This window comes from Lingula anatina, chromosome 8 (assembly GCF_051362555.1).
Source record: "Lingula anatina isolate TDL-2025a chromosome 8, LinAna3.0, whole genome shotgun sequence".
NCBI classification, from domain to species: domain Eukaryota; kingdom Metazoa; phylum Brachiopoda; class Lingulata; order Lingulida; family Lingulidae; genus Lingula; species Lingula anatina.
In genome coordinates this window covers 7,411,457-7,435,239 of record NC_141774.1, presented here as the reverse complement: position 1 = coordinate 7,435,239, position 23,783 = coordinate 7,411,457, and the positions used below count along the sequence as shown (strand labels likewise).

The 23,783-nt window shown below is 36.7% G+C and overlaps 1 protein-coding gene across 1 annotated transcript; it reads left to right on the top strand.

The window, feature by feature from the left end:
* The first annotated feature begins 12,505 nt into the window (after positions 1-12,505).
* LOC147760280 (uncharacterized) lies at positions 12,506-16,359 on the top strand. Its single transcript, XM_086994612.1, has 3 exons — positions 12,506-13,073; positions 13,679-13,770; positions 15,402-16,359. Exons 1-3 carry the CDS (start codon positions 12,809-12,811, stop codon positions 15,981-15,983), a joined length of 939 nt encoding a protein of 312 aa, XP_086850738.1. The 5' UTR covers positions 12,506-12,808; the 3' UTR covers positions 15,984-16,359.
* The last annotated feature ends 7,424 nt before the right edge of the window (positions 16,360-23,783 follow it).

The window sequence follows — 23,783 nt, the reverse complement described above, 5'->3', positions numbered from 1 at the left end:
CCTGTCAAACATATAACCTTTCACCTTACGTAGATCGTACAAAAATCTTAAGGCAGCACGAGCCAAAATCCAGGTCAAACTCGTGGTGAAAAAAGCATGGCGGCTGAAGGCGATCGAAGGAAAAAAGCTCTTCTATTCTATTATCTTTCAAAACAGAGTCGAAAAAGGAATGAATTGGCCCGTAGAGCAGCAATGAATCGACTATCTACGGAGATAATATCACCAGAGATATTCACGGAGATATTCACAGAGGTACCCAGCCCCAGTAGACGGAGTTGGAGGTGGGCAGAATTTTTGCGTATGCAGTCTCGTCAAAGGGCGCAGTTCGTTCTTATGCTGATGTTTGCCTTGTTCCACACTTTCAACTGAAGAAGGGGAACTAGCTGATGACCAATAACTGACCAATGAGCATGCGCACTTAATATTTCTCAGGTAGCTTCCGCATGGCGAACGGAGCCGAGATTTAATTACTGTACCACGCAGGGACGACGTGTGGGGAGGCGTGTGAGAGGCGGAGAGACTATTAAAAGATTAGGCGTTTTTTCTTTCATGTACATCCGCCATTTTTAGCTCCCAGGATTTGTAAAGCCTGGCTCAATTCGTTGAGAATGCGGTCTTAGACATAGCAATATTTGATACACCTGTTTGAGTACAAGAGCACTTGAGCGATCAAATACGGACTATGTCCACTGCGCGTCTTAGCGTAATTGTTTGTATACCCGCTTATTGAAACAAACATCAGTGCAAGCGCACTTTTACCTATAAGATGAGACGAGACTGAAAATCAAAACAGACAAGATTTTCAAAAACAAAGAAAAATAAATGACTTTAAAACCAATTTAAAAAAGCATTGGTAGCCATAATTACACCTCCTTCAAAAACAAACAAACAAACAAACAAGCAAAAAGACAGACAGACAGACAGACAGACAGAAAGACAAACAAACAAATATATAAACAAACAAAAAAAAACAATCCACCCACCGATGGTAACTGTCGCGTTGATTCTATACTACTCATGAATGCATGTGTTAGAATACAAATCAATTAAATATCTTAAGAAGTGGCATACATGTATTATCAATCATCATATATATCTTCTTAAAGAGTCATTCCATCAAAAAAATACCAAACTGGATAAAAGATACCAAGTGGGGGGCAGGGGGTGGAAAGGGGCAGCCACTTAGCATTCCAGTATGCCACTTTTACAAAACATGATTCATGAGCTTCGTTGTGTCCTCTCCCCACCCCCTCCCTCAATCCCCATTGGGATAGATAGGTGCTTCCTTTGTCAAAAAGACTGGATCTGAATCCACCATGTTTCAGCACTGTTCTTGCACAGTTTCCAGTTGTCCAAGTATGTTTCATTTTTGTGAGTCTTACCAAGTCACCAGGGTCTCCTGGATTGTGATTTAAGTATGTTAAATTTCTAGCCCATCTTAAAGAAACAGACTATGTTTGATTTTTGGTGGCTGTTTTGTTCGTCTTCTGTTGATGATTATGCTACAGTCTGCTGAGCATCGTTAAACACCATGATGAGAGAGAGAGACAGGTCGCATTCAGAACAAATTGACTAATAGTGGACTAATAGATCCATGGATCAAATATGGTCGACCTACTTAAAAGCGTGCCACCTAATCCACTGATAGACACTGAATAGATTCACCGCGGGGATTGTGCAACAATCCCTTAAGTCCACTGCTGTGAAGGCGACAAGAAAAAAAATACTCACCTAATTCATTAGCAACAAAAGATTCTGCCTTTACTCTCTCACAGAACTTGTAGGTGTCACAACAAACCATGACTGGCACATCATACGCCTTAACCAGGAGTGAGATCTTGGAAGTTCCCACTCTGGACATGACATAACCATTAGCTAACAAAGCGTGAGCACCTAAGAAGACTTTTGTAGCCTGGAATTAATTTAATGAATCATAGTGTTATTTTGTCTATTACATAAAATAAAATATGTACTTGAAAGTGAATTGTCAAGTCAGACAAAACACACTGTGCTAGATGAGATATGGTCATTTTCTTTGAGGAGACAGTGTGAACCGTGTTGGTTGAGACAAAACATTGTGCTAGGTGAGACATTTAAATGTACAAAGGCAAACTTTGACCATCCCCTCAACAAAGACATAATACACTTTACTGAAACAGATAAAATAATTACTGTATTGTCCCAAGATGTCGTGTTTGATGAGCCAGTGTACATAGTACAGGTTAACAAAGGATATTTTCACAGAATATCGTGTTAGATGAGACATTATGCATTGTATAAGTTGAGATATTGTGTTAGTTGACCTTTGTGCACTGCTCTGGTTAACATGCTGTTCATAGTGTCAACTAGGTGACCTGCAGAACAAATATGGCCAACCCACTTAAAAGCTTGCTGTGCAACCCCTTTTAAGACAATTAATAGATTCCCTGCAGGGATTTCACAACAAGCATTCAAGTAGGTCGGCCATACTTGATCCAGGGATCTGTTGGTCTTTGTAGGTTCACAACACACCAGGACTGGGTTGTATGAAAGCCGTATAGCAGTATACGCCGGATAACTCTATACAGTGTGTAAATGCCCTATACGGTGTATAGCTAAACGGTGGATAAATATGCATTGTATAAAGAGCGTATAAACAGGCGGATAGCTAAACGGTGGATAAAATCACTATACAGTGGATAATTGCTAAGAACAACCTCACTTTGAAGATAGTTGCTATGAACAACTGGGTCTATGTCCATATTTGGTTACCCATCAGGCACTGTTGCTAAATAACTTTACTGATAAAACAAATCCAAGAAATTGACAATAGAATAATTACTTTTGATATATTATTCATTTTTATGGACTGTTCATCTTTGTTTCAAATACAAGACTTAATTGTTGCAATCAAACACTGAAATGAACAAAAGTAACTTGGGCTTACAAGTCCACAGAAGTCAGTATACTTCAAATGCATTGTAGTTGAAAATTCATTTTTAACTTGTAGTGTTAATTGTTGTTCATAAATAATTTTACATGTGAATATTATATTCTAAAAGAAATGTAGAGAAATTACTTTACATTACTTACTATTTTCAATTTTATTATTTATTTCACAACTTGTGCATTATGTGCTGATGAAAATGTACATGTAATATGTTATTTATACAAGGGTATCACATTGAACACAATAATTGAACACATTGCTTTTCAATTACAAAACACATAACGAATAGATGATTACAGTTTGAAACGGTACACAAATAATCTTAATCTGGATCAGTACTTTTATATCTACATATATGTGAAATATTAATGTTTGTTTGAAAAGTTTTAAAATATATCCCCTGGTTTCTGGTGTTGAGGTGGAAAAAATGTGCGCAGTGTGGACACTTCCAGGCCACTGGGAGACAATATTTGTAAATCTACCTGAAAAAAAGAAAAGAAATGAATATAGAGAATAATTTGAAAAGGGGAATGGGGAGGGGGAGACAATAATTAAAACAATAATAATGATGAAAGCATATCAATTAAGCAACATTTTCATTTTTTTTCAAAATAGTCAAATGTTCAATTTGCATCTATGAGATAGAATATGATAAGGTGATGAAAATAAAATTTAATTAACATATTAGCATTTAATTCCATCACGTTAGTCTTTATTTACTTTGCAGTTCAAAGGGGCCTACTTTTTAATAACCAAATAAAAAGAAAACAAAGTAATTAACACATTCCCAAAGTTTTAAAATGGTAATAAACTTTTAATTTAGTAATTACGCGGTTCTGCAATGATTTTGTTATTTATTAAAAAGTGATTATAGACTATTAAGGCAGAATGCATTAGCTGCACCTGCATAAACATTGCTTGCACATTTTGTCACACGGAAGAAGCCAAGGTCATGGCCGCAAAAATGGCCGACTTACAAAGTTGCCTTGAATTACAAAGCAAGAGCACCTAAGAAGACTTCCGTAGGCTGGCATCAGTATGATAAATCACAGTATTACTTTGTCTATTATATAAAATAAAACATGTGCACGAAAGTGGTATGTCATGCCATACAAAGCATGTTGTGCTAGATGATATATGAACATTTTGTTTGAGGAGACAGTTTCAACCGTGTTGGTTGAGACAAAATATTGTATATTGTGTTAGGTGAGACATTTAGTTGTATTAAGGCAAACCATAATCTTCTCCTCTACAAAGATATAATACACTTTGCTGAAGCAGATAAAACAATTTCTTTATTGTCCAAGATGTTGTGCGCAGTGTTTGATGAGCCAGAGCACATAGAGTGAAAAGGAGCTTTCTCACAGAACACTGTGTTAGTGGAGACATTGTACATTGTATTGGTTGAGATATTGTGTTAGTTGTCTTATTGTGCATTGTATTGGATGAGTTATTGTGTTGGTTGACCCAATGTGCATTGCTGAAACTAACATGTTGTGCATATTACTGATTGAAACACAGTTTATTTTTTTGTTTGAAACAAGTTTTTTCCAAGAGAGCTGTCCAGTTAACATTTGGACAGCCATCTGCCTCAAAAACAGCCCATCTTTTCAAAGACCGCTGGATGACTTACAAAATTGGTGGTTGGTTGGTTGGGCATGCTTGGGTTGGACTCAGTGTAAATGAATGAGCAAATAATAGATTCACATATTGGACTCCCTGTAGCCCAAATCCTGGGGAACCCCCAGATTTGAAATTAATCACACTGACCTCTTGCATAACATAAAGAGCTGTATTGAGAACGTAAGGACACTTAATGTCATGTCTAACGAGACGACAGATCATCTCTCGCCCTTCTAACTTTGGATGACCGTCATCGACGAAAACACAAAACTGTCTTCCTTTAGAGTGTGCGTCGCAGAGTATCTTCCGGATCAAAGAAGAGCTGAAAAGAGAAGCAATCTGTTTCATTATTACAAAAACACTTAAAAACTATCACCATTAGTATAAACACCCCCACTTAACATTTTATTCTGAAAGTATAAAAAAATAATCAAAGCTTTAAAAAAGTTTTCACCACTCACCAACCAAAAACAAGAAGGACATCCCCATCATCAGAACAGTTAGAGAGATGGCTTCTCCAGCTAGAATCTTTTCTTGCAAGAATTCTTCAATTACCTCCATCAAATTTCTTTTGGCCTGAGGAAAATAATTCAAATCTATAATTTTTTCTCTTAAATTCCATACCTAAAATCACATGTCTGCCATATTTATTACCTCAAAGTTTCATTTTTAATGAGAAATTAACTTGCGTAAAAGATTTCTACTACACATTATATAAATCACGTACGAATAACATTAAAAATATTGAATTACACGACTTATTTGGAGAGATAAATATGCCCAAACTTAAAGAGTCAAAGACAAATATGCCAAACGGTTTTATAGACCTATTAGAAGGATCAACCTATTTAAAAATCATATTTGTCAAAATCAATTTTAATCTAACAGGCGTAAATATCCAGTATTAATGTAATTCTTACTTGGACCAGTTAATCCTGATTTGGGTCACCAGATTATTTGACTTCTGGTACTATGTCCACAAATAGACATGAATTGGGGTTTTTTGGAAATACATTATTGGTAGAAATGGCTTGGTGGTCTTATGACCCTGGGTGTGGGGTTGCTTAAGCTAAAGCTGTTTTAAAACTGTGCCATTGAGTGCTTTGATAGCAAATGGCCGACAATGGGCAAAGAAACTGAAAGAAAAGAATAATAATTTTTTAATAACTTGTGTGGAATTTGTAAAACAAAATGCATGCATAGAAATCTTTTTGGATTATTCTTTAGCGCATACATGTGAAAAAGGGATGTGTTATGAGTTTTCACTTTTGGTATACCTGGGATGGAAACAATAAATGAAGAGAACCATTGCATGCTTTGGAGATATTAAAAAAAATATTATCAAGAAAAACCTGACTTGGAGCTTACCAATACACCAGAGAGACATTTTATATTTCAATCTGCTTTATTTCTTTTTCTAATACTAGTAAATATCTCTTTTATAGTGATAATAATAATAAGTTTTACATTGCAAAAGAATAAAAAGTGAAGAGTGAACCACTGTTCAAGAGAGACCCAATTTTTACCCACCTGTTTGAAGGCATTAAGCAGTGCAATACACCTTGCATTGGACCCACACACTACCCCCTCTGCATACTGTAAGCCCAGCTGCTTTAAGATTGCAGGGTGGATAGCAACATACTTTCAGAATTTAGAAAAACAATAATATTACTCTTAAAATTCAAGCTGTGAACCGAATTCATCAATTATATTTGCCCAAGCAAGATATGTGTTAATATTTCTGGAAAAAAATGTCTTTCAATAGTCTTGTAAATAGAATTAGTTTCATGGCAAAGTAAAGATTCTTAAATCGTGGCTTATTTAAACTATCACCTTAAACTTATAAATATAATTGTAAATCATCACATGTTAGCATGATTTCAAGCCTAAATTGGTTCCTCTCTCATCAAGTCCCTACACTGGAACCAAGCTTATACTCACTGTATAGCCTGAGTTAGGGATGTGTCTCTCTCAAACTGCTGGAAATGCCTGAACAGACCCACTGTCCTCTCAGTGGCGGCCCTTTGGGGCACCTGTTGTCTTTCCAACTTCTTGGCAACTTTCTTCTGTGTGGCTGCATCGTCAACCTTGAGATGGTCAGGGACGCAGATAATTTTTTTCCTTTGTGCTGCCTTCTTTTTTTTCTGGCCTTCAACAGAATTGAACCATCAACATTGGTATTTTCATAATACTTTTGTTTCCGCATTTCTTAAATAATCTTTTTAATTACATTAATTTCTACTACACTGCAGTCTAAGAGCTATTTTTAATGAAATTTAAATAAAAAATGAGCTTACTTGCTGTTGCACTTTGTAAATAAATAAAATTAAATATTAAGTAATTATTTTAAAATTGAAGAAAAAAGTCTCTACAACCAATACTTACATGTCCCTCCGTCCTTGGAAGCAGTTTTGGCAGCACGCTGAGCCTCTTGACCTCATTGCTTTATTCAAACGGTTGCTAGGAGTCTTTTACCTACTGTGACGTGTGATGGTACAACAATATCTAACATAATATGAGTATTAAGATCAGGGCTACAGGAGAAAAAAAAATGCTGGGTTGGAGGGTGGGGGGAGGAGGGGGAAAAATGGTCTAAAAACAATAAAAGTAAACTGGCACAATTTACCTGAAGTGCTCTCCTATCTGTCTTAAACTGCGCTGTCTTAAACTGTGCTTTCATTTCATTTCTCTTTATAAAAATAAAATAATCAAAAAATCGCAAAATAAATGCACATTTTAACTTAATTCAGATTCAAATTGTTGTAATTAATCATAAATTTAACATAACAGTTGCTGTTTACTAATTAACATAAGCGACATTGGCATGCAATCATGATTTCTTTTCATTCAGCTGTAAGTAGCAAGTGTACATTATGCAGTAGCATCCACATCAAACGTTGAATTTTAGAGATTATTAGAAAATGCAGGCAAATGCTAATAGTGCAGATAATTATATCCAGTAATCTCTGCAACTAGGAGAAACCACACCTTGAAAATTATGAATACCTGTATTTTAATTTCTTCAGCTTACTTTATCTGGATAATTACTACAACAATAATTAGCTATAAGAAAGCAGAAAATAAAACATTAATATTTATATGCATGTTTTGTTAAATAAAATGACAAGCAAAACAGTATGGTACATGCGCATGTGTTTCTTCATAATATGTCAATGTAATGGATTCAAATCCGTCAAAGTTTTAGTTTCTTTTCAGAATCTAAAAATCATTTCTTGCAAGAAAATATGCCAAATTGCACAAGCACAGACCTTAAGTAAGGTAGCAAGACGGTTCATAACAAATTACAAAAGGCAAGCAAAATGTGTAATATTAATAAAATATATAATTTGGCAGTCATCAATTACATAGCACAGTGTTAGACCTGAGAAGCATGAGTCTTAAAGCACCATCAGTGAAGATACACACCATGAGAATATTCTGTCCGTCGCTATTCCATAGTTAAAATCAGTTTATGACCAGGAGCAAACCTGCAGAAAATTATGAGCTCGAATTTCCAGTAAAATGCATCATGTAAGAAAGAAATGGTGTTTATATGAATGTCATCCTTTAAGATATTTGCAATAGTACTGAAATGTAATTAGACTGAGGTGTGCATGCAGTCTTAACCCTTGATTTCTTTGCACTGTGTAAGGGATAACAAATGTTCATTTTGACAAAAAAAAAAAAAAAAAAAAAAAAAAAAAAAAAAAAAAAATTCCCTGGGGTAAACCAGAGTTTACCTTTATATACCAATGATTAATGAATCCGTTCCGATGTTTACAGTTAGTTTTTTCAATCTGTTAAGAGAGGGTAACCATGTACATGTATGTAGGACACGAAGTCCAATGGCAACCACAGATTTCAGAATAATTGCGAAAACCTCCCATTTTGTGGGAAAATGGAATTTATTCTATATCTATGACTGCATTCTCATTGATACAGATCGACCTAACTCCCTGGGGGCTCACGCTAAACTGATGTCAGCAGAGCGCGCACGGTGGTTGATTACACCTCCATACTTTTAGTAGGCGGGACAGACGATTAAGCCGGCTAAGCTGACAGTAATCTAGTGATAATCTAGTAATATTTATGTATTGTCCTACCCGGACCTACCTGTATCTGTAGTCTGAAATTTTCTGTCAACCCCTTAAAATAAATACATTTTTCTTTATATGATTAAATATATCAAAAACGTGTATGGTTTGTTGATTAATTATTATATCACTGTTTACCTGTAAATATTTCTAAACATATCAAAATGATGTTGTTAAATATTCAAATTTGTACCCTTGTTTGTCGACCTTTCACGGATATGGACAGATCTGTGATTTATCCGATGTCTGTTTTGACGGCATCTAAATATTAACTGTTATCAGTGAGAAAGGGTGACACACGTGTTTTATTTTCTTGAGCAAAGGGTAGAAACTTGAGTCAACTAGCAGGTTTAAAAAACGTTTTAATCCTCAACCATTAAAATGTCTTGATCAACGCTGTACAAATATCACAAATCACCAGTGCATCAGTTTAATGGTTAAAATATCTGTAAGGGGGTAATTACCTACTCTTGTACGACATATTGTGCCGTGATAAGAGGGAATGAGCAGGTATGACTGACCAAGAAAGAAGCAACACCCATATAAATTTATACATTTGAAAACATCGATGCATCGTGAACAAAATAAAAGGTCACCAGGATCTCTTTTATATTTTATCTTCCTAATGTGCCTTAACAGACCCATACAGTTTTGACAGCCATAGGGCTTCTGCTAGTGGGTATATGAACCTTTGAAATTCACCATGTTCAAACATGATTTTGGGAGGTGGGGTGAAAAAAGGGGACAGTGCAAACAAGGCGGGTTGTATTTTTTGATTGAATGTCTTATGAAGGGTCATATTTATCAACAAAATGCATCGTATATGAATATTGTAAATATATAAGTACACTGTACATGAGGAGAAAATAAACATATAAATGATTTGCATGTTTGCTGCAGAAAATCTGCAGTATTTCAGCCCAAAATGGTCAAATTCTGTGAACTGTCACCTTGCTGCACTTGTCTGCTGGTTAGAATGACTGGCATTCTTTCTTAAATGGGGGAACGCAGTTGCAAAGGCTCAACAGAAAATTTATTTGCCGGACACCAGATGGGACATTCTAAAAATACTGAAATCCCGTGGGTCGCCTTTCAGTACATTATTTTATCTGTCGATTCATCCGTTGACAGTGAACATAGAAATACTCGCATATTTCATGTGTGCCACAGCTTCTTTTTATCGTTTCCTTCTTTCAGAGTTTTTGATCAGTGATATTTAAGCGCTAATTAATTACTCTCTGCGTCTACGGTTGCAAAAGCGATATGCCTATGAAAGGCTATGATGTATTCTCTTGTGTTTTAGATATGGAAAACAGACAAACCTGAACCACATTGAGAAGACTGTGGTTGAATTATAACAAGTGGATGGATCTTTTCTTTGCGCATAATGAAGTCTGGCGCTGCATGCAGTAACCCGATGCTGCTCTTTACAGTGTCTCTTGCGTAATCTTTAGCTTCATCGAGATGTTATGCAACATTCTTTGATCATTCAAAATTATTTGATAAGGCATCCTTTCACTGCTAACGAGCACAATGATGCAATTTGCCCACACTGAAAATCCCAATTCACCAAAGAAATGCCCTTATTGCCGGGAAAAAGTCCATTCTTGATAAAATTTGATGTAAGTACAGGAAGGGTTCGTTCTAAAAGGTATCTTTTTTCAGAAAAAGAACCAGCCTTTTGAAACTGCTGGCTACGGGCCCGATTACCCTGTTGAAATCACGTCATTTTTCGTCTTTACTATCTTTTTCTTTTTTTTTTCACAGTTGTAGCGTCCTGATTCCTTCTTTGACTACTGAAAAAAATCACACCAATGGTCCCCTCTTGAAACAAGAATTTTGACTAGCTGTATCATAGTTCTAAACTGTACCAAAGGTTACCATCCTCACTCTGAAATACCAAAAAGAAAAAATGGGCTCTTTTTATAAATACATCTAAGACATATTTGTGCACGAATAGCAAGATGAGCAGATTTCTAGTAAAAGTCCTAAAATTTCTTAAGGGGATAACAACAATTCATTTTGGTCTTGAAATGGACTTTCCTGGGGGTAAACCAGATTGGTTAATAAATCCATCCCTACATTTAAAGTTAGAACCTGTTGTTTTTTCTTAAAGTTTTTTTTAATATAATCAATTACTACATCTACTACATCCTTGGAGGTCACGTGCTCCGATAGCAAGAACAGATTACAGAATATGTGGTAACCGCCGTAGATTTTTTCTGTATTTCTGTAAGTTTTTTTTTTTTTTAATTTATTGTGAAATATAGATCTCATACGAAGAGTTGTTATGCCTTTAAAAGTGCATTCGTAGTCTTGTCGTTTTCGTAGTTTCGTTTTTTACCACTTCAGATGAGACCACTCTACTTGTTGAACACCCAATAAATCGAAATTACAGACTTATATAACACTTTCACCGCAATTTTTATTTCATTTTGTTTATTCTGTAGTCTACAATAACTTCTCTTCGTTTGCTAACATTCACACTCAAATTAATGAACTCACCGAAGGGGTAGATAGGCGGACAATCGGTTTGTGTAATGAAACGCTGTGCAAATGGCAAGTGACTTTACGTCGGGAATTTAACTCGTTGCTGGGTTTGTTCATTTGAGCATTTGTGCACACAAATCTGAGGTTCGAGTTAGGAAAAGCCTAATCTGTTCATAAGCCCTGTCCTTGATACACGTATAGGAATGGCTGGAATGGTGTTCTAGATATCAGGTATTTTGCCCTGTATGATTGGCTTGTTAAAAATTATACTTGTCAGTAATGAAGCATCATCACAATTGAAAAGGCAGAGATCAGGCAATGGTGATATTCCACAAACAGACCAATCAAAACATGCACATTTGGACTGAATTTTTTTAAAAAAACAATGCTGTCATTGTCTTGTAAAGATGCAACGTATTTAATGCTGTGATCTAAGGTGCAATGTATACTTACTGTTAGAAGCCTCGCCTTTTTCACATCAATCTTAAATCAAAGTTAAAAGGAAAAACCTTCTGATTGGCTGAGGCTGCTACTTTTTTCACGTTTTAGAGAAACCAGGGACGCACTGAGGATTACAAGGCGGTACCTGAGATATATCCCTGAGCTGGTTGCATGGTATATATATATATATATATATATATATATGTAGAAAGAGAAAGAGAGCCAAACACTGCTCATTCAAGGAATTGTCAGAAAGACAGGCAAAGTGTTCAACATGAACTTCCCATTATTTACTTTAGTCATTTTCTTTATTACCTGGAACCAGTATGTTTTACAACCTTACTTGATGAATCAAAGAGCAAAAGGTATTTCATTGGCAATTTTGGGTGAAGATAGGAAACCTCTAACAGATACAGATTCTCACAAAAATATGTCAGAAATTGATGGAAAGAAACATATCTCAAGCAAAAGCGAGAAGTCAAACGTGAAAAAACGTTTCCGGAGGAACAACGCAGAAAGCAAAAAGAGATTTCGAGGAATAAATGAAACCTTCACTTTGACTGGAACCCTTTCCTGGCACAACAGCACATCATCATCAGAATCTTTCAGTGGAATAGGGGTTGAGAATCGTTCAGGTATTTCATCGCCATTGTATGCAGTCGATTTACCAACAACAGTAAGCCCGCTGGATGAATTGCTGCTCACTTACCCCGTTAATCGACCGTTTTGCGTCCTTATTGAGGGCAGTGCAACGAAAAGTGTTGACTATAAAGACAATGTACGGGTGACGTGCTACTGTGACGATGTTTGTTCTATTTTTGATGATTGTTGCTGGCCACTCGATCGTTACTGCAGAGACATAAAGCAAACAGAAATGTTTATCGAGCCAAATCACACGGAGTGTTGGTTACAGGGCACTCAAGAAATTTTGGGCGTTTACAGCAAGTACTACTGGGTCGTTAAGTCGTGTCCGCAGCAATGGACCGACGCAGCGGTTAGGGCGAAGTGTGAGTTTAGCGGCATCCCAACCAAAACGGATGTTCTTCTACCTGTTTCGTCAAAAGAGCACAATGTCACTTTTAAAAATATCTATTGTGCCGCCTGTCATGGCGTCGTGAATTTCCAAGCGTGGACGCCCAAAATAGTCTGCGAAAAAACCCAATTCGAAACGTTTGTGAATGCAACAACTTCCTCGGGAATTCTGGAAAAGGTATTCTCGTTGCCCGATTGTATGGTGCTATTTGAATCCCCGGAGCGTTACCCAGGGCGTCCTTGCATCGGTCCTGGGGGGAGTCATGACCCCGTAAGAGGCCTACAAGACGACCGATGCAATTATTATGCCGACAAGGACCTAGTCACACTTTGCCAGACGAAGCCTGTGTCCATAACCTATTACCACTCTCTTATCGGATACGGCTATGGACGAAACGTTTTTTGTTGGCTGTGTCAACTGCCCAGTGCGATAGGGGTAGAAATTCAGGAATGTGATGAACACGGTATGTCGAAAAAGATATAGGTTTTGCCTTAATTTTAAACTGGGGGGGCTCCTAAAATTGCATGAAATGATCCATTTGTTTTACCTGTGTATATTCAATCTACTTATTAAAGGGAAAGGAAGGCTAAATTCGCGTTTTTGTTATTTTTTCTTTGTTTTTTGTAATAAAAAGGTATGAAACGTTGCCTTAATACGTTCATCTTAATGTCAGGCCAGGTTCTTTCTACATTTATCCTACTTATGCTAAATTCATAAAACTTAAGTTCACCTAATGCATTGTTTCATTGTTGGGAAATCCGTAGAAGAAGCACATCTGACTCTCTGTGGGTATCTAAGGACTCCTTTATAATAAAACTGTCGGTCTACATAGATCGATCCAACTACGCAGGGATTTTCGATGAATGCAATCAGTTTAAAAGATGACAAGCCTCCTCCTGAGTATTATACAGAAAAATTGGTGATTATACTAGTACGTCAGAAGCAACAGGAGGAGTGTAAATCTTTTAATTTCGTTGCATTCAGTGAGAGTCCCTGCGAAGTTGCATCGATTTCCGTAGACTGATAGTTTCATTGGAAATGAGCACTAACAGTATGTTCTTCTTTCAGAGGCAAGTGATCTCAAGATATTAGATTCACTTGGTTTCTCCGCTGTCATAGACTTCCAGAAAGAAATGAGATGTCAAGAAAATAAGCACGACGTAAGCATGGAACGTTTGGAATGAATGTATTAATATACTCAAGTTGTTGAAAAGGATAACAACTCTTTATTTGATGGGGAAAGGAAAATGCCGAAAAGACAATTTTTCTGGGGTAAACGACCATTTTCCCATACTTTCCGGTTTTAATGAATTACTTTCGGCATTGAAAGTTAGTCAATTACATTTTTTTCTTTAAAGTGTGATCTTTTAGAAACAAAATAATCTGTTAAGACAGGTAACCATGCATACAGGTCCAAGTGGTCCGACGGCAAGCACAGATTTCAGAATAACTGCGATAACCGTATTGGTGGTTGAAAGAAATTTGGTACAATTTTGTGTGTTGTCTACAATGTTTTTTTTTTTTTTTTTTTTTTTTTTTTTTTTTTTTTTTTTTTTTTTTTTTTTTTTTTTTTTTTAAAGGTAATAGATCTGAGCGCTATACCTTTACGCAACAAATATTGAATTTTCATGGAAAATTCAATACAGAATAACAGTCATTAATGGAGAGGGGAACAGGCATTCGTTTACCAATAACGATATATGTGCAGAAATTTACACTGCAAACTGTTTGGAAAAATCCATTTTATCATTGTATTAGGGATACCATTGTGAAGTAAAAAAGCTTAAACTACCTAGATTGTTAATCATCATAAAGGTCTATCACACAATGTAGGCCTATGCCGTTGGATCAAAAACGTCCTTTGGATGCAGATGAGGCCCATGTTTTCAGTGGGTCAGGCGGGACCATCATACTGTGAGGGACCCACTTGCTCCCCTTTAGGACAAGGGAGGACATAGGCAGTAGGAATAAAGCTGTTAGGAAATCTTGGTGCTTATTTCTTCTTGATCGGTGAATAGAAAATCGAATCTTGCAAAATTCAGGCGGTCCGTAAAGAGGGGGGGGGGGGGTCAGATAAACCCTTCGCACTGGCAGTATAATGCCTGCAGATTAACCCATCGTACTACCTGGATCGATCCAACTCTGTGGGAATTATCACTTCAGTGCAGTTAATGTAAACAGCTTAATTGTCTGACACGGGTGCTCGACAAGGAAGGAGCAAATTAACTATCGGCATCGGCGCCAGGCGCTCGGAAGTTCTTATACTCGAGGATGCATGTCAGATAATGAAGCTGATTACAATGAATGCATTTTAGTGAAAATCCGCCGCAGATTTGGATCGATCCAGCTAGTACGATGGGTTTATCTGAGCCTGGTCTGAGTAAAAGTCGCAGGCATCTTGCTGCATGATTTTAGCATGGGTTTATTAAGTCGCCAAACAAATGAATTTAATCAACGATTTTTGGACAATAAATGTTTTAAATATTTTTATAGATTTATGTCATGAATGATTAAAACAAATGAAAAATAATAATTTTACCGCTTCCTGACACAAATATAAATTACATTTGGCACGGGCGCGGCACGATGAAATTGCATACGGTTTTCCCTGCGATGCTTTTGACAGCGTAAATGGCTCCCTAAAATTGATATGTTTTCGCTTTTCTGATGGCCAGCAATTAAGAAAAAAAATTAAAAGTTTAGAACGGGTAAAAAAATATGCATTTTTATCGCTTGTTTTTTAACTGCTGAATTTATTTCTTTGATTAAAATTTTTGACTTTTGTTTTTAGAAATCGTGCCAACAGCATTCATGCCAAGAGAAGGACCCGGGATGTTTGTTACCCTTGACCGGCTTCGTCAACATGCAGTTCATTCTGACCCTGAAACTAACCCCAAAACAAAGCTGGCAAGACTTGGTTGTCTTGTTCGAAGCATGCATCTCGATCAGTTTATTCACGACCCAGTCCTCGCTCTACATCGACCCCTTACACGAAGGGATGTATGGTGATACCTTAAAAACAGGATGCGGCACCCCGTCGTTCCATGGAGAATACACCCTTGTTCGTATACCAGTTAAACTGGCGAAATCTGTCCCCCGCATCCCTGACGGCTTGCGTTGGTTCGAACGATTTGAAGATCGAGTCGCAGCTTATATCCAAGACATTGGCAACCAGCTCTCCATTGGCAACATACCTTTTGATGCAAGCGTCGTGTTTAATCGCACATCCAGGAACGTCTCTGACGCAGCAGTGCCGCCTACTTCTACTTCTGGAAACGGCACGTTTGTTTGTAGCAGGGGATGCGCCCGTCAAGTGCCTTGGGCACTTAATTTTGTGGGATTGGCGTGTTTGTTTCTTAAACTCTTTCACTAACTATACGCGCTAAGAAAAGCAGAGATCAGTACTGGTGTTTTTATTGCAAAGAAAATGACACAGGTTATCCAATGACTTGGGACAATAAACAGTACGATAATCTGTGGAGAGAAGCAGATTATAACCCAGACATTTTCTGAAACAATGATGTGAAGTTTTGTGCCCTTAACGTTACTTCTCTGGACCCTAGACTTGAAAAAGTTCCCCAATAACGTCAAGCTATTTTCGACGTGGTAGACAAAAATCTGGTGCAAATATATATATATAAGATGGATATTTTCACACTCAGTGGTACTTCCTTTAATATATCCTTTATATCCTTACTGATAATTTAACCAATTTGGCTAAAATTGTTTTCATTTGAGATTATTTCTTAAAACAAACTTAAACCTGGCCTAAACAATAAGATTGTTAAATAAGATTATTGCTGTAAAATAATGATGTTAATTCAACGGTGACGATGGAGAATGTGTCATTCACAAGGTTAACAAAACCTTGTGAACCTGGTTCAAGCCAATTGTCCATATCAAATAAATATTTTTAGTAATTGAGGCTACACAATAAGAATTTTTTGTGGTTGATGCTGACGCTAATGCATATTAATCAAACAAACAATACTTAGTTCAATTTTTGACTACGGGAAATTCACATTGAATTAAATAACTGATACCAAATTAAACTAGCAGTTTGCTAGCAACACTTAAAACATGATCAGCTGCGTGTGCCAAGCTAGTGAACAAAAAGACAGTTCGCTACGGTGGCACGCGGTAGCATGGGTTCTAGCCTCTTAAAGTTATAATCCTACCGCCGCAACAAACAATAGGGATTTTCTGACTGATGTATCCTGCTGTTTATTACACCTAGGTACAGTTAATCGTCGCTCTCGCTCTGGACCACAGAAACCGGCGTCATGGGGCTCACTCGTCTTAAGTATTGCGTTATTCCACGTAAGCTATTGTGTTTGTGCGTTTGGATTTTGAAATGATTAACACTGCTCTCCATTGTTTGTCCGCCCCTTTCTATTCACAGGACAGGGATTAAAACATTTCAAACGTTGTTAAACCGGTCTACAACGGAAACATAATTGTTACTACCACTGTAATTAAATCTCACCTCAGTTCAACCGGTCGAGGGACAATGCGTGGGGAGGCGTGTGAGAGACCATTAAAAGATTAGCGGTCTTCCTTTCATGTAGGTCCGCCATATTTAGGTCGCGGCCTTGTTAGACCTCAGCTCTCCTCGATGGGAATGCTCCCAAACAGTTGCATTTGGTGCGCGGTCTAACCAAAAAATAAGGTATTTATGTAACGGGAAGAGGCCAAGTATTATAAAAGGCGCAGTGAATGGTGCAAATCTGATATTATTTTTAGTCATTGAATATTAAAATGAAGATCGTAATCTAATCTACAATTGTAGTCGTTTTTTCGTTCCCTTTCCTAGGAATGGCAGACTTAGGCATTTCAAGGACTTAGTGTCCACAGGACACAGTAAAAAAAAAGATAAAGAAAAAAACAGAAAAAATTTTACTGTAATGCAAATCGTCATGCCATTTGGGAAAGAAACCTGCATCTTTACCAAACAAAGCCAATCAGTAAATTCAAAGTAAGACAAAAATACGGTTTGGCAGTTATGTGGCGAACAGCACGTGTTGGACAGCTAGGACGCACAGACAAACCGACAAGAATATACACATACACTTACATTGTCTGAATATGAAAACTACCAACCTGAACACTCAGACATGGGTAATTGGTACCCTCTACTGGGGCCACAGATTGATTTTTCACAAGATATTCACAGATATGTCTTTAGACAAATAGACAATCATTTGGTTCTCTGTAATCCTTTGATGAAATCTCAAGGATGCATGATTACATGATTACTGGTAATTGTTTGCAAAGCCAAGTTCCCTTGACAGGAATCAAGACAGTTAATTTCTCTAAGTCTAACCACTTGCTCTTTTGCGACGGATAAAATTAGCCCCTTCTGAATAGCTTGTTACTTCAGCTTGAGGTTAACTGAGGAATCTTCTGTAGTAGTCCCCTACAGAGCAGGTACAATGCTATATGAACGTGTGCATTTTAATTGCTTCCATCTGGTCAAAAGTTACAGGGTGTTAATGTGGAAAATGTCTCTAATTCTGCCACACTGGTAACGGTTATCGGCCTAGAAACAAGAACAGAGTGGAGGGTACTTGTCAGGTTGGCTTGAGACTCATTTTACATTAATTCACTTTTGAATTTCATTATTTCTGCCTTTCATTTTTTAAACAGACACTGGTTACCTACTCAAGGAATAAAATACTTTATCAGTATTGCTTCTGTTCAAGGATATTAGACTTTTAAATTTAGATTGAAGCTAGAAAATAACAACAACATCTTCAATCACTTTAGGTTTCTTTTCCATGATTGTTGTACATAAATGCATTTGTTAGAATACAAACCAATTAAATATCTTAAGAAGTGGCACAAATGTATTATCAATCATCATATATATCTTCTTAAATAGTCATTCCATCAAAAAGATACCAAGCTGGATAAAAGATACCAAGTGGAGAGCAGGGGGTGGAGAGGGGCAGCCACTGCTTCTACCCCACACCCAAGGAAAATGCTTAGCATTCCAGTATGCCACTTTTACAAAATATGATTCATGAGCTTCGTTGTGTCCTCTCTCCACCCCCTCCCTCAATCCCCATTGGGATAGATAGGTTCTTCCTTTGTCAAAAAAGACTGAATCTGAATCCACCGTGTTTCAGAAAAAAAGATGGCGCTGTATCTGCCTACCCATGCTTATTGAGGTGTCTCCGTCTGCTTTACCCTCAAGACAACTGGTACGGAGGTGCAAAGAATGACCCTAATTTCCGTAAACACCATGGTAACAAACTCTGGTATGACGCCATAGACCAGGTTCAGGAGGCTAAGGTTCTCGCACTGTTTTCAGTTGTCCAAGTAGGTTTATTTTTTGTGAGTCTTCACCAGTCTTCACCTGTACCCAAATCCTGGAAACACCCCTCTCACTGGCCTCCTTTATAACGTAAGAAGCTGCATTGATGAGAACATAAGAACAGTTAATGCCATGTCTAACAAGGCGACGGAGCATCTCTGTATGTTCTAACTTTGGACAACCATCAACGACGATAACACTGTCTCCCTTTGCAGTGTGCATGGCAGAGTATCTTCCGGATCAAAGAAGAGCTGAAAAGAGAAGCAAATGTTTAGCATACATGTTTAAACTGAATATGTTTCACTATTAGGAAAAAAATTAAAACTCTCACCATTAGTATAACTATCCCAACTTAGAAAAAGTTTGTTCAAAAAGTTGAAAAAAAATAATCAAACCTAAAAAAGTGTTCACCAGTCACCAACCAAACACTAGAAGGACATCCCCATCTTGGATTTTCTGCAGAGCAGTTAGAGATATGGCTTTTCCAGCTAAAACTATCTTTTCTTGCAGCAAATCTTCAATAACTTCATCCAAATTTCTTTTGGCCTGGGGAAAAAAACGAAATCTTTAATTTTCCTCACAATTTCCATATTTATTACCTTAAAGTTTCATTTTTTAAGAGAAATTGTGTAAAAGATTTCTACCAAACATTATATAAATCACATAAATATGAAATTACAAACATTGAAGTACACAACTTATTTGCAGAGATGAATTGCCCAAGCTTAAAGACTCAAAGCCAAATATGCCAAACGGTTTTATAGACCTATAAGAGGCATCAACTTATTTAAAAGTCATATTTGTCAAAATCAAGTTTTAATGTAACAGGCATAAATATCCAGTCTTATTGAAATTCATATCTGGACCAGTGAATCCAGATTTGGGCCAGCAGATTATATGACTTCTGGTACTCTGAATGGCCAGTAACCTAGAAGTTTTTAACCTGGCAGCCATCCAGACATATAAAAATTTTGTATGACCACAAACAGACATGAATTTGGCTTGTTTGGAAATACATTATAGGCATTAATGGCTTGGTGGTCTTAAGACCCTGGATGTGCTTCAGCTTAAACTGTTTAGAAAAGAAAAAAAACTCCGAGTCTGGCATCTCACTTGGTGTATGGTTGATGTGCCACTTGAGTGCTTTGATAGCATTCCCGATACTGACTGAAATTGGCCGACACTGGGCCAAGACACTGAAGAAAAGAATAAGATTTTTTTTTTAATGTTGCACTATTCCATAGATTTATATTCATTGTATTTTTCCATTTGATAGCTTTAGCTAAAGCCCTTCCACTACTATGTTGCTGTAATGGGCTGGCACTGCATAAGACACTAAAAAGATTAACTGAATTTTTTTTTTATTTTTCTGTCCACTTGGGAGCTTTGAGAGCATTTCCCAAAGAGACTGAAACTGGCCAACCTGGGCTAGAAATATATTAAATATTAACTTATAGATTTTTTTTATCATATAAGAGATTACCTGCACGAAAACGCAGTAGATGCTCCAGCACAGTAGACTACAGCAATCATACTGCAAACATGCCTCAAATCTGCTTCGATTTGGGAGCTAATAAGCATATTTGAAACATGCGTCTATCATGCTGCTAATCTACTGCACTAATGCTCCTCTCTGTACAAACCTATGCACTTTTTGGAGTAGAATTGCAGTAGGCTATACTGCATTTCTACTGCAAATATGCTCCACACCATTACTGCGTTAATGCTTCTTTGCTACTTCGATACTACTGCATTTTCGTGCGGGTAGAGAGTCAAAATATGTGTCTGACTCAGTCAATTTCGGAAATTTCAACCTGGGGAAAATAATCAAACAATTACAGAAAATAGTGAAAAGATTAACTGAAAATTTAAATTTTTTGCTGTCCACTTGAGAGCTTTTAAAAAACATTCCCCAAAGAGACTGAAACAGCCCAACCTGGGATAGAAATATATTAAATATTATATATATATATATATATATATATATATATATATATATATATATATACCCGCACGAAAATGCAGTAGTATCGAAGTAGCAAAGAAGCATTAACGCAGTAGTGGTGTGGAGCATATTTGCAGTAGAAATGTAGCTTAGCCTACTGCAATTCTACTCCAAAAAGTACATAAGTTTGTACAGAGAGGAGCATTAATGCAGTAGATTAGCAGCATGATAGAAGCATGTTTCAAATATGCTAATTAGCTCCCAAATTGAAGCAGATTTGAAGCATGTTTGCAGCATGATTGCAGTATCTACTGCGCTGGAGTATCTACTTCGTTTTCGTGCGGATATATATATATATATATATATATATATATATATATATATATTAAGGATGATAACCAAGTGGGACTTTGAAAATATAGTTACTGAAATTCAAAGAGCCAAAATATGTGTCGGACTCAGTCTATTTCGGAACTTTCAACCTGGGGGAAAATAATCAAACAATTACAGAAAATAGTGACTTCGTCAAGGTAGTTATTGTCTTACACAAAGGAACGCATCAAGTATATAGCAAGTAGACCTGTCAGTCTTGTCCTACCTTATGGATGGCTTTATTCTGTTATCTAAATCTCTGGCTGGCTCCTTATGGGGAGGTGTGGTATAGTCACGAATGACCTGTGAAGAATTTGTAAAACATAAATGCATGCAGAGAAATCTTTTTGGATAATTTTTAACACATTAACCCTCAAGTGACCGAGTGGGGTCATTTACGACCCCAGCCATATGATTTAATGTGCCATCTCTTTATTCTTTATTCGAATTTTCTTTCCTTGCATGAGTTTGTCAGTCTACTAATCCTACACACTTTCACAGTTTTTTGTAGGGATCAACCAATTAGTGTGGCCTATACATCAAAAACTCTTGTGGGGTCATTTATGACCCCAAAGAGAAGCATTGGTTTTTACATATTAGTTTTTAAATTTTATTCAAATGTTTTGCCCAAGCAACACTGCCAGGAAAATGTCACATGCATGTGCTTCATGCAACCAGCCAGTGTGCCCAAAACATAGGCACAAATAAGTGGTTTGTGAAGATTGTGCTTGAAGTCTTACTAATAGTGCATCGCTGAATCTAATTTCAGTAGCTTTGTTGGAACTTGTTCTCATTACTGGGTCTGTCATTTTAAGGGTTACAATTTTCAGGTTTTTCTGAAATCTAAATAATTCTGTTGATATCATATTATACATAAATTAACATATTGTTTGTGTGGATTTTGTTTTATACACAGCTGTGGTAGTAACATACATGTAGGTTGATTGAATGTGTTCTGAGTAGTATGACTTCCTTACCAGCATTAGGGTATTCCCTACGCAGCAAGTCCGCTAATTATTCTTATTGAAGTTAGCAGGATGCTATCTCAACATGAATCAAAATATTTTTACTCAAAGTAATTTTGTAATGTACTTTTTTCATTTAGTGTGGCAAATAAAAAGAGAAATATTTCTGCAAGTGGAAACTGACAATGACTGTCTAAATGCCGGTGTAATGTTGTTCTTAAAATCTGTGCTTGGTTATTTCATGCAATAAAAGTATTATTACCAAATACTTATTACATTAGATCATTATAAAATACTTGTCTTAAATCCTGTGAGTAGTATGGGTGTGATAAAGCCTCAACAGCCTTTTATAATAAGGATCCCTGTACAGAGCACAATGGGGTCATAGATGACCCCACTTGGTCATTTCAGTCAGTAAAATAGCTTGGTCTCTTGAGGGTTAAAGTGAAAAAAGGACGTATCTGAGTTTTCATTCTTGGTATATCTGGGATTTCACTCTGCTTTATTTATATTTCTCGTACTGTCATGTATCTATTTCATATTAATATTTAAAAAAAACAAGAGTGAGCCACTGTTCAAGAGAGACCCAATCCATACCCACCTGCTTACACCTTACGTTGGACCCACACACCACCCACTCTACATACTGTAAGCCCAGCTTTAAGATGGCGGGGTGGATAGCAACATTGTTTGAGAATCTAGAAAAAACAATAATATTACTCCTAAAATTCAAGCTGTTTACAGAATTCATCAATTATATTTACAAGCTAGTTATATTAGCAAGCTAGTTGTTATTATTTTTGAAAAAAAAGTCTTTCGGTTGTCTTCATGCACAATTAGATTCATGGCAAAGAAAAGATTCTTAAATCGTGATTTATATAAAACTATCACCTTAAACTGATAAATATTATAAATCATCACAAGTTAGCCTGAATTCAAGCCTAAATTGGTTCCTCTCTGATCACGTCTCTACACTGTATCCATGCTTATACTCACTGAATAGCCTGAGTCAGGGAGGTGTCTCTCTCAAACTGCTGGAGGTGCCTGAACTTTCCTCTCAGTGGCGGCCCTCTGGGGCCCCTGTTGTCCTTCTAATTTCTTGGCACATTTCTTTTGTGTGGCTGCATCGTCAACCTTGAGATGGTCAGTGACACGGATAATATTTTTTCCTTTGTACTGCCGTTTTTTTTTTTTTTTTTTTTTTTTTGGCCTTCAACAGAATTTAACCATCAACATAAGTATTTTCATTATACTTTTTTCACATTTCTTTAAGAAATCATTTTTTTAATTACATACTTTTCAATGAATTTAAATTAAAGAAATATGATAAGCTTGACTGCCATCGCACTATATAAATAGATAAAACTATATAAATGGATTTTTTTGTAAATTGAAGAAAAATTCTCTACATCCAATACTTACCTAGAGAGGTCTAAAAATAATAATAGTAAACTGGCACAATTTACCATTTTAGTGCTCTCTTGTCTGCCCTTAACTGTGCTTTTGACATTTAAGGAACATTTGGGTCTGTGGATTTTTGCTGACCTTTAACCTGACCTTGAATTTTACCCTGAC

Bases quoted from the DNA above. Each gene is read 5' to 3' on its own strand.
- LOC147760280 (XM_086994612.1), top strand. From the start codon at position 12,809: ATGGTGCTATTTGAATCCCCGGAGCGTTACCCAGGGCGTCCTTGCATC. The intron at 13,074-13,678 runs GTATGTCGAAAA...TTCTTCTTTCAG, and splicing joins TCAGGAATGTGATGAACACG to AGGCAAGTGATCTCAAGATA. The intron at 13,771-15,401 runs GTAAGCATGGAA...TTTTGTTTTTAG, and splicing joins GTCAAGAAAATAAGCACGAC to AAATCGTGCCAACAGCATTC.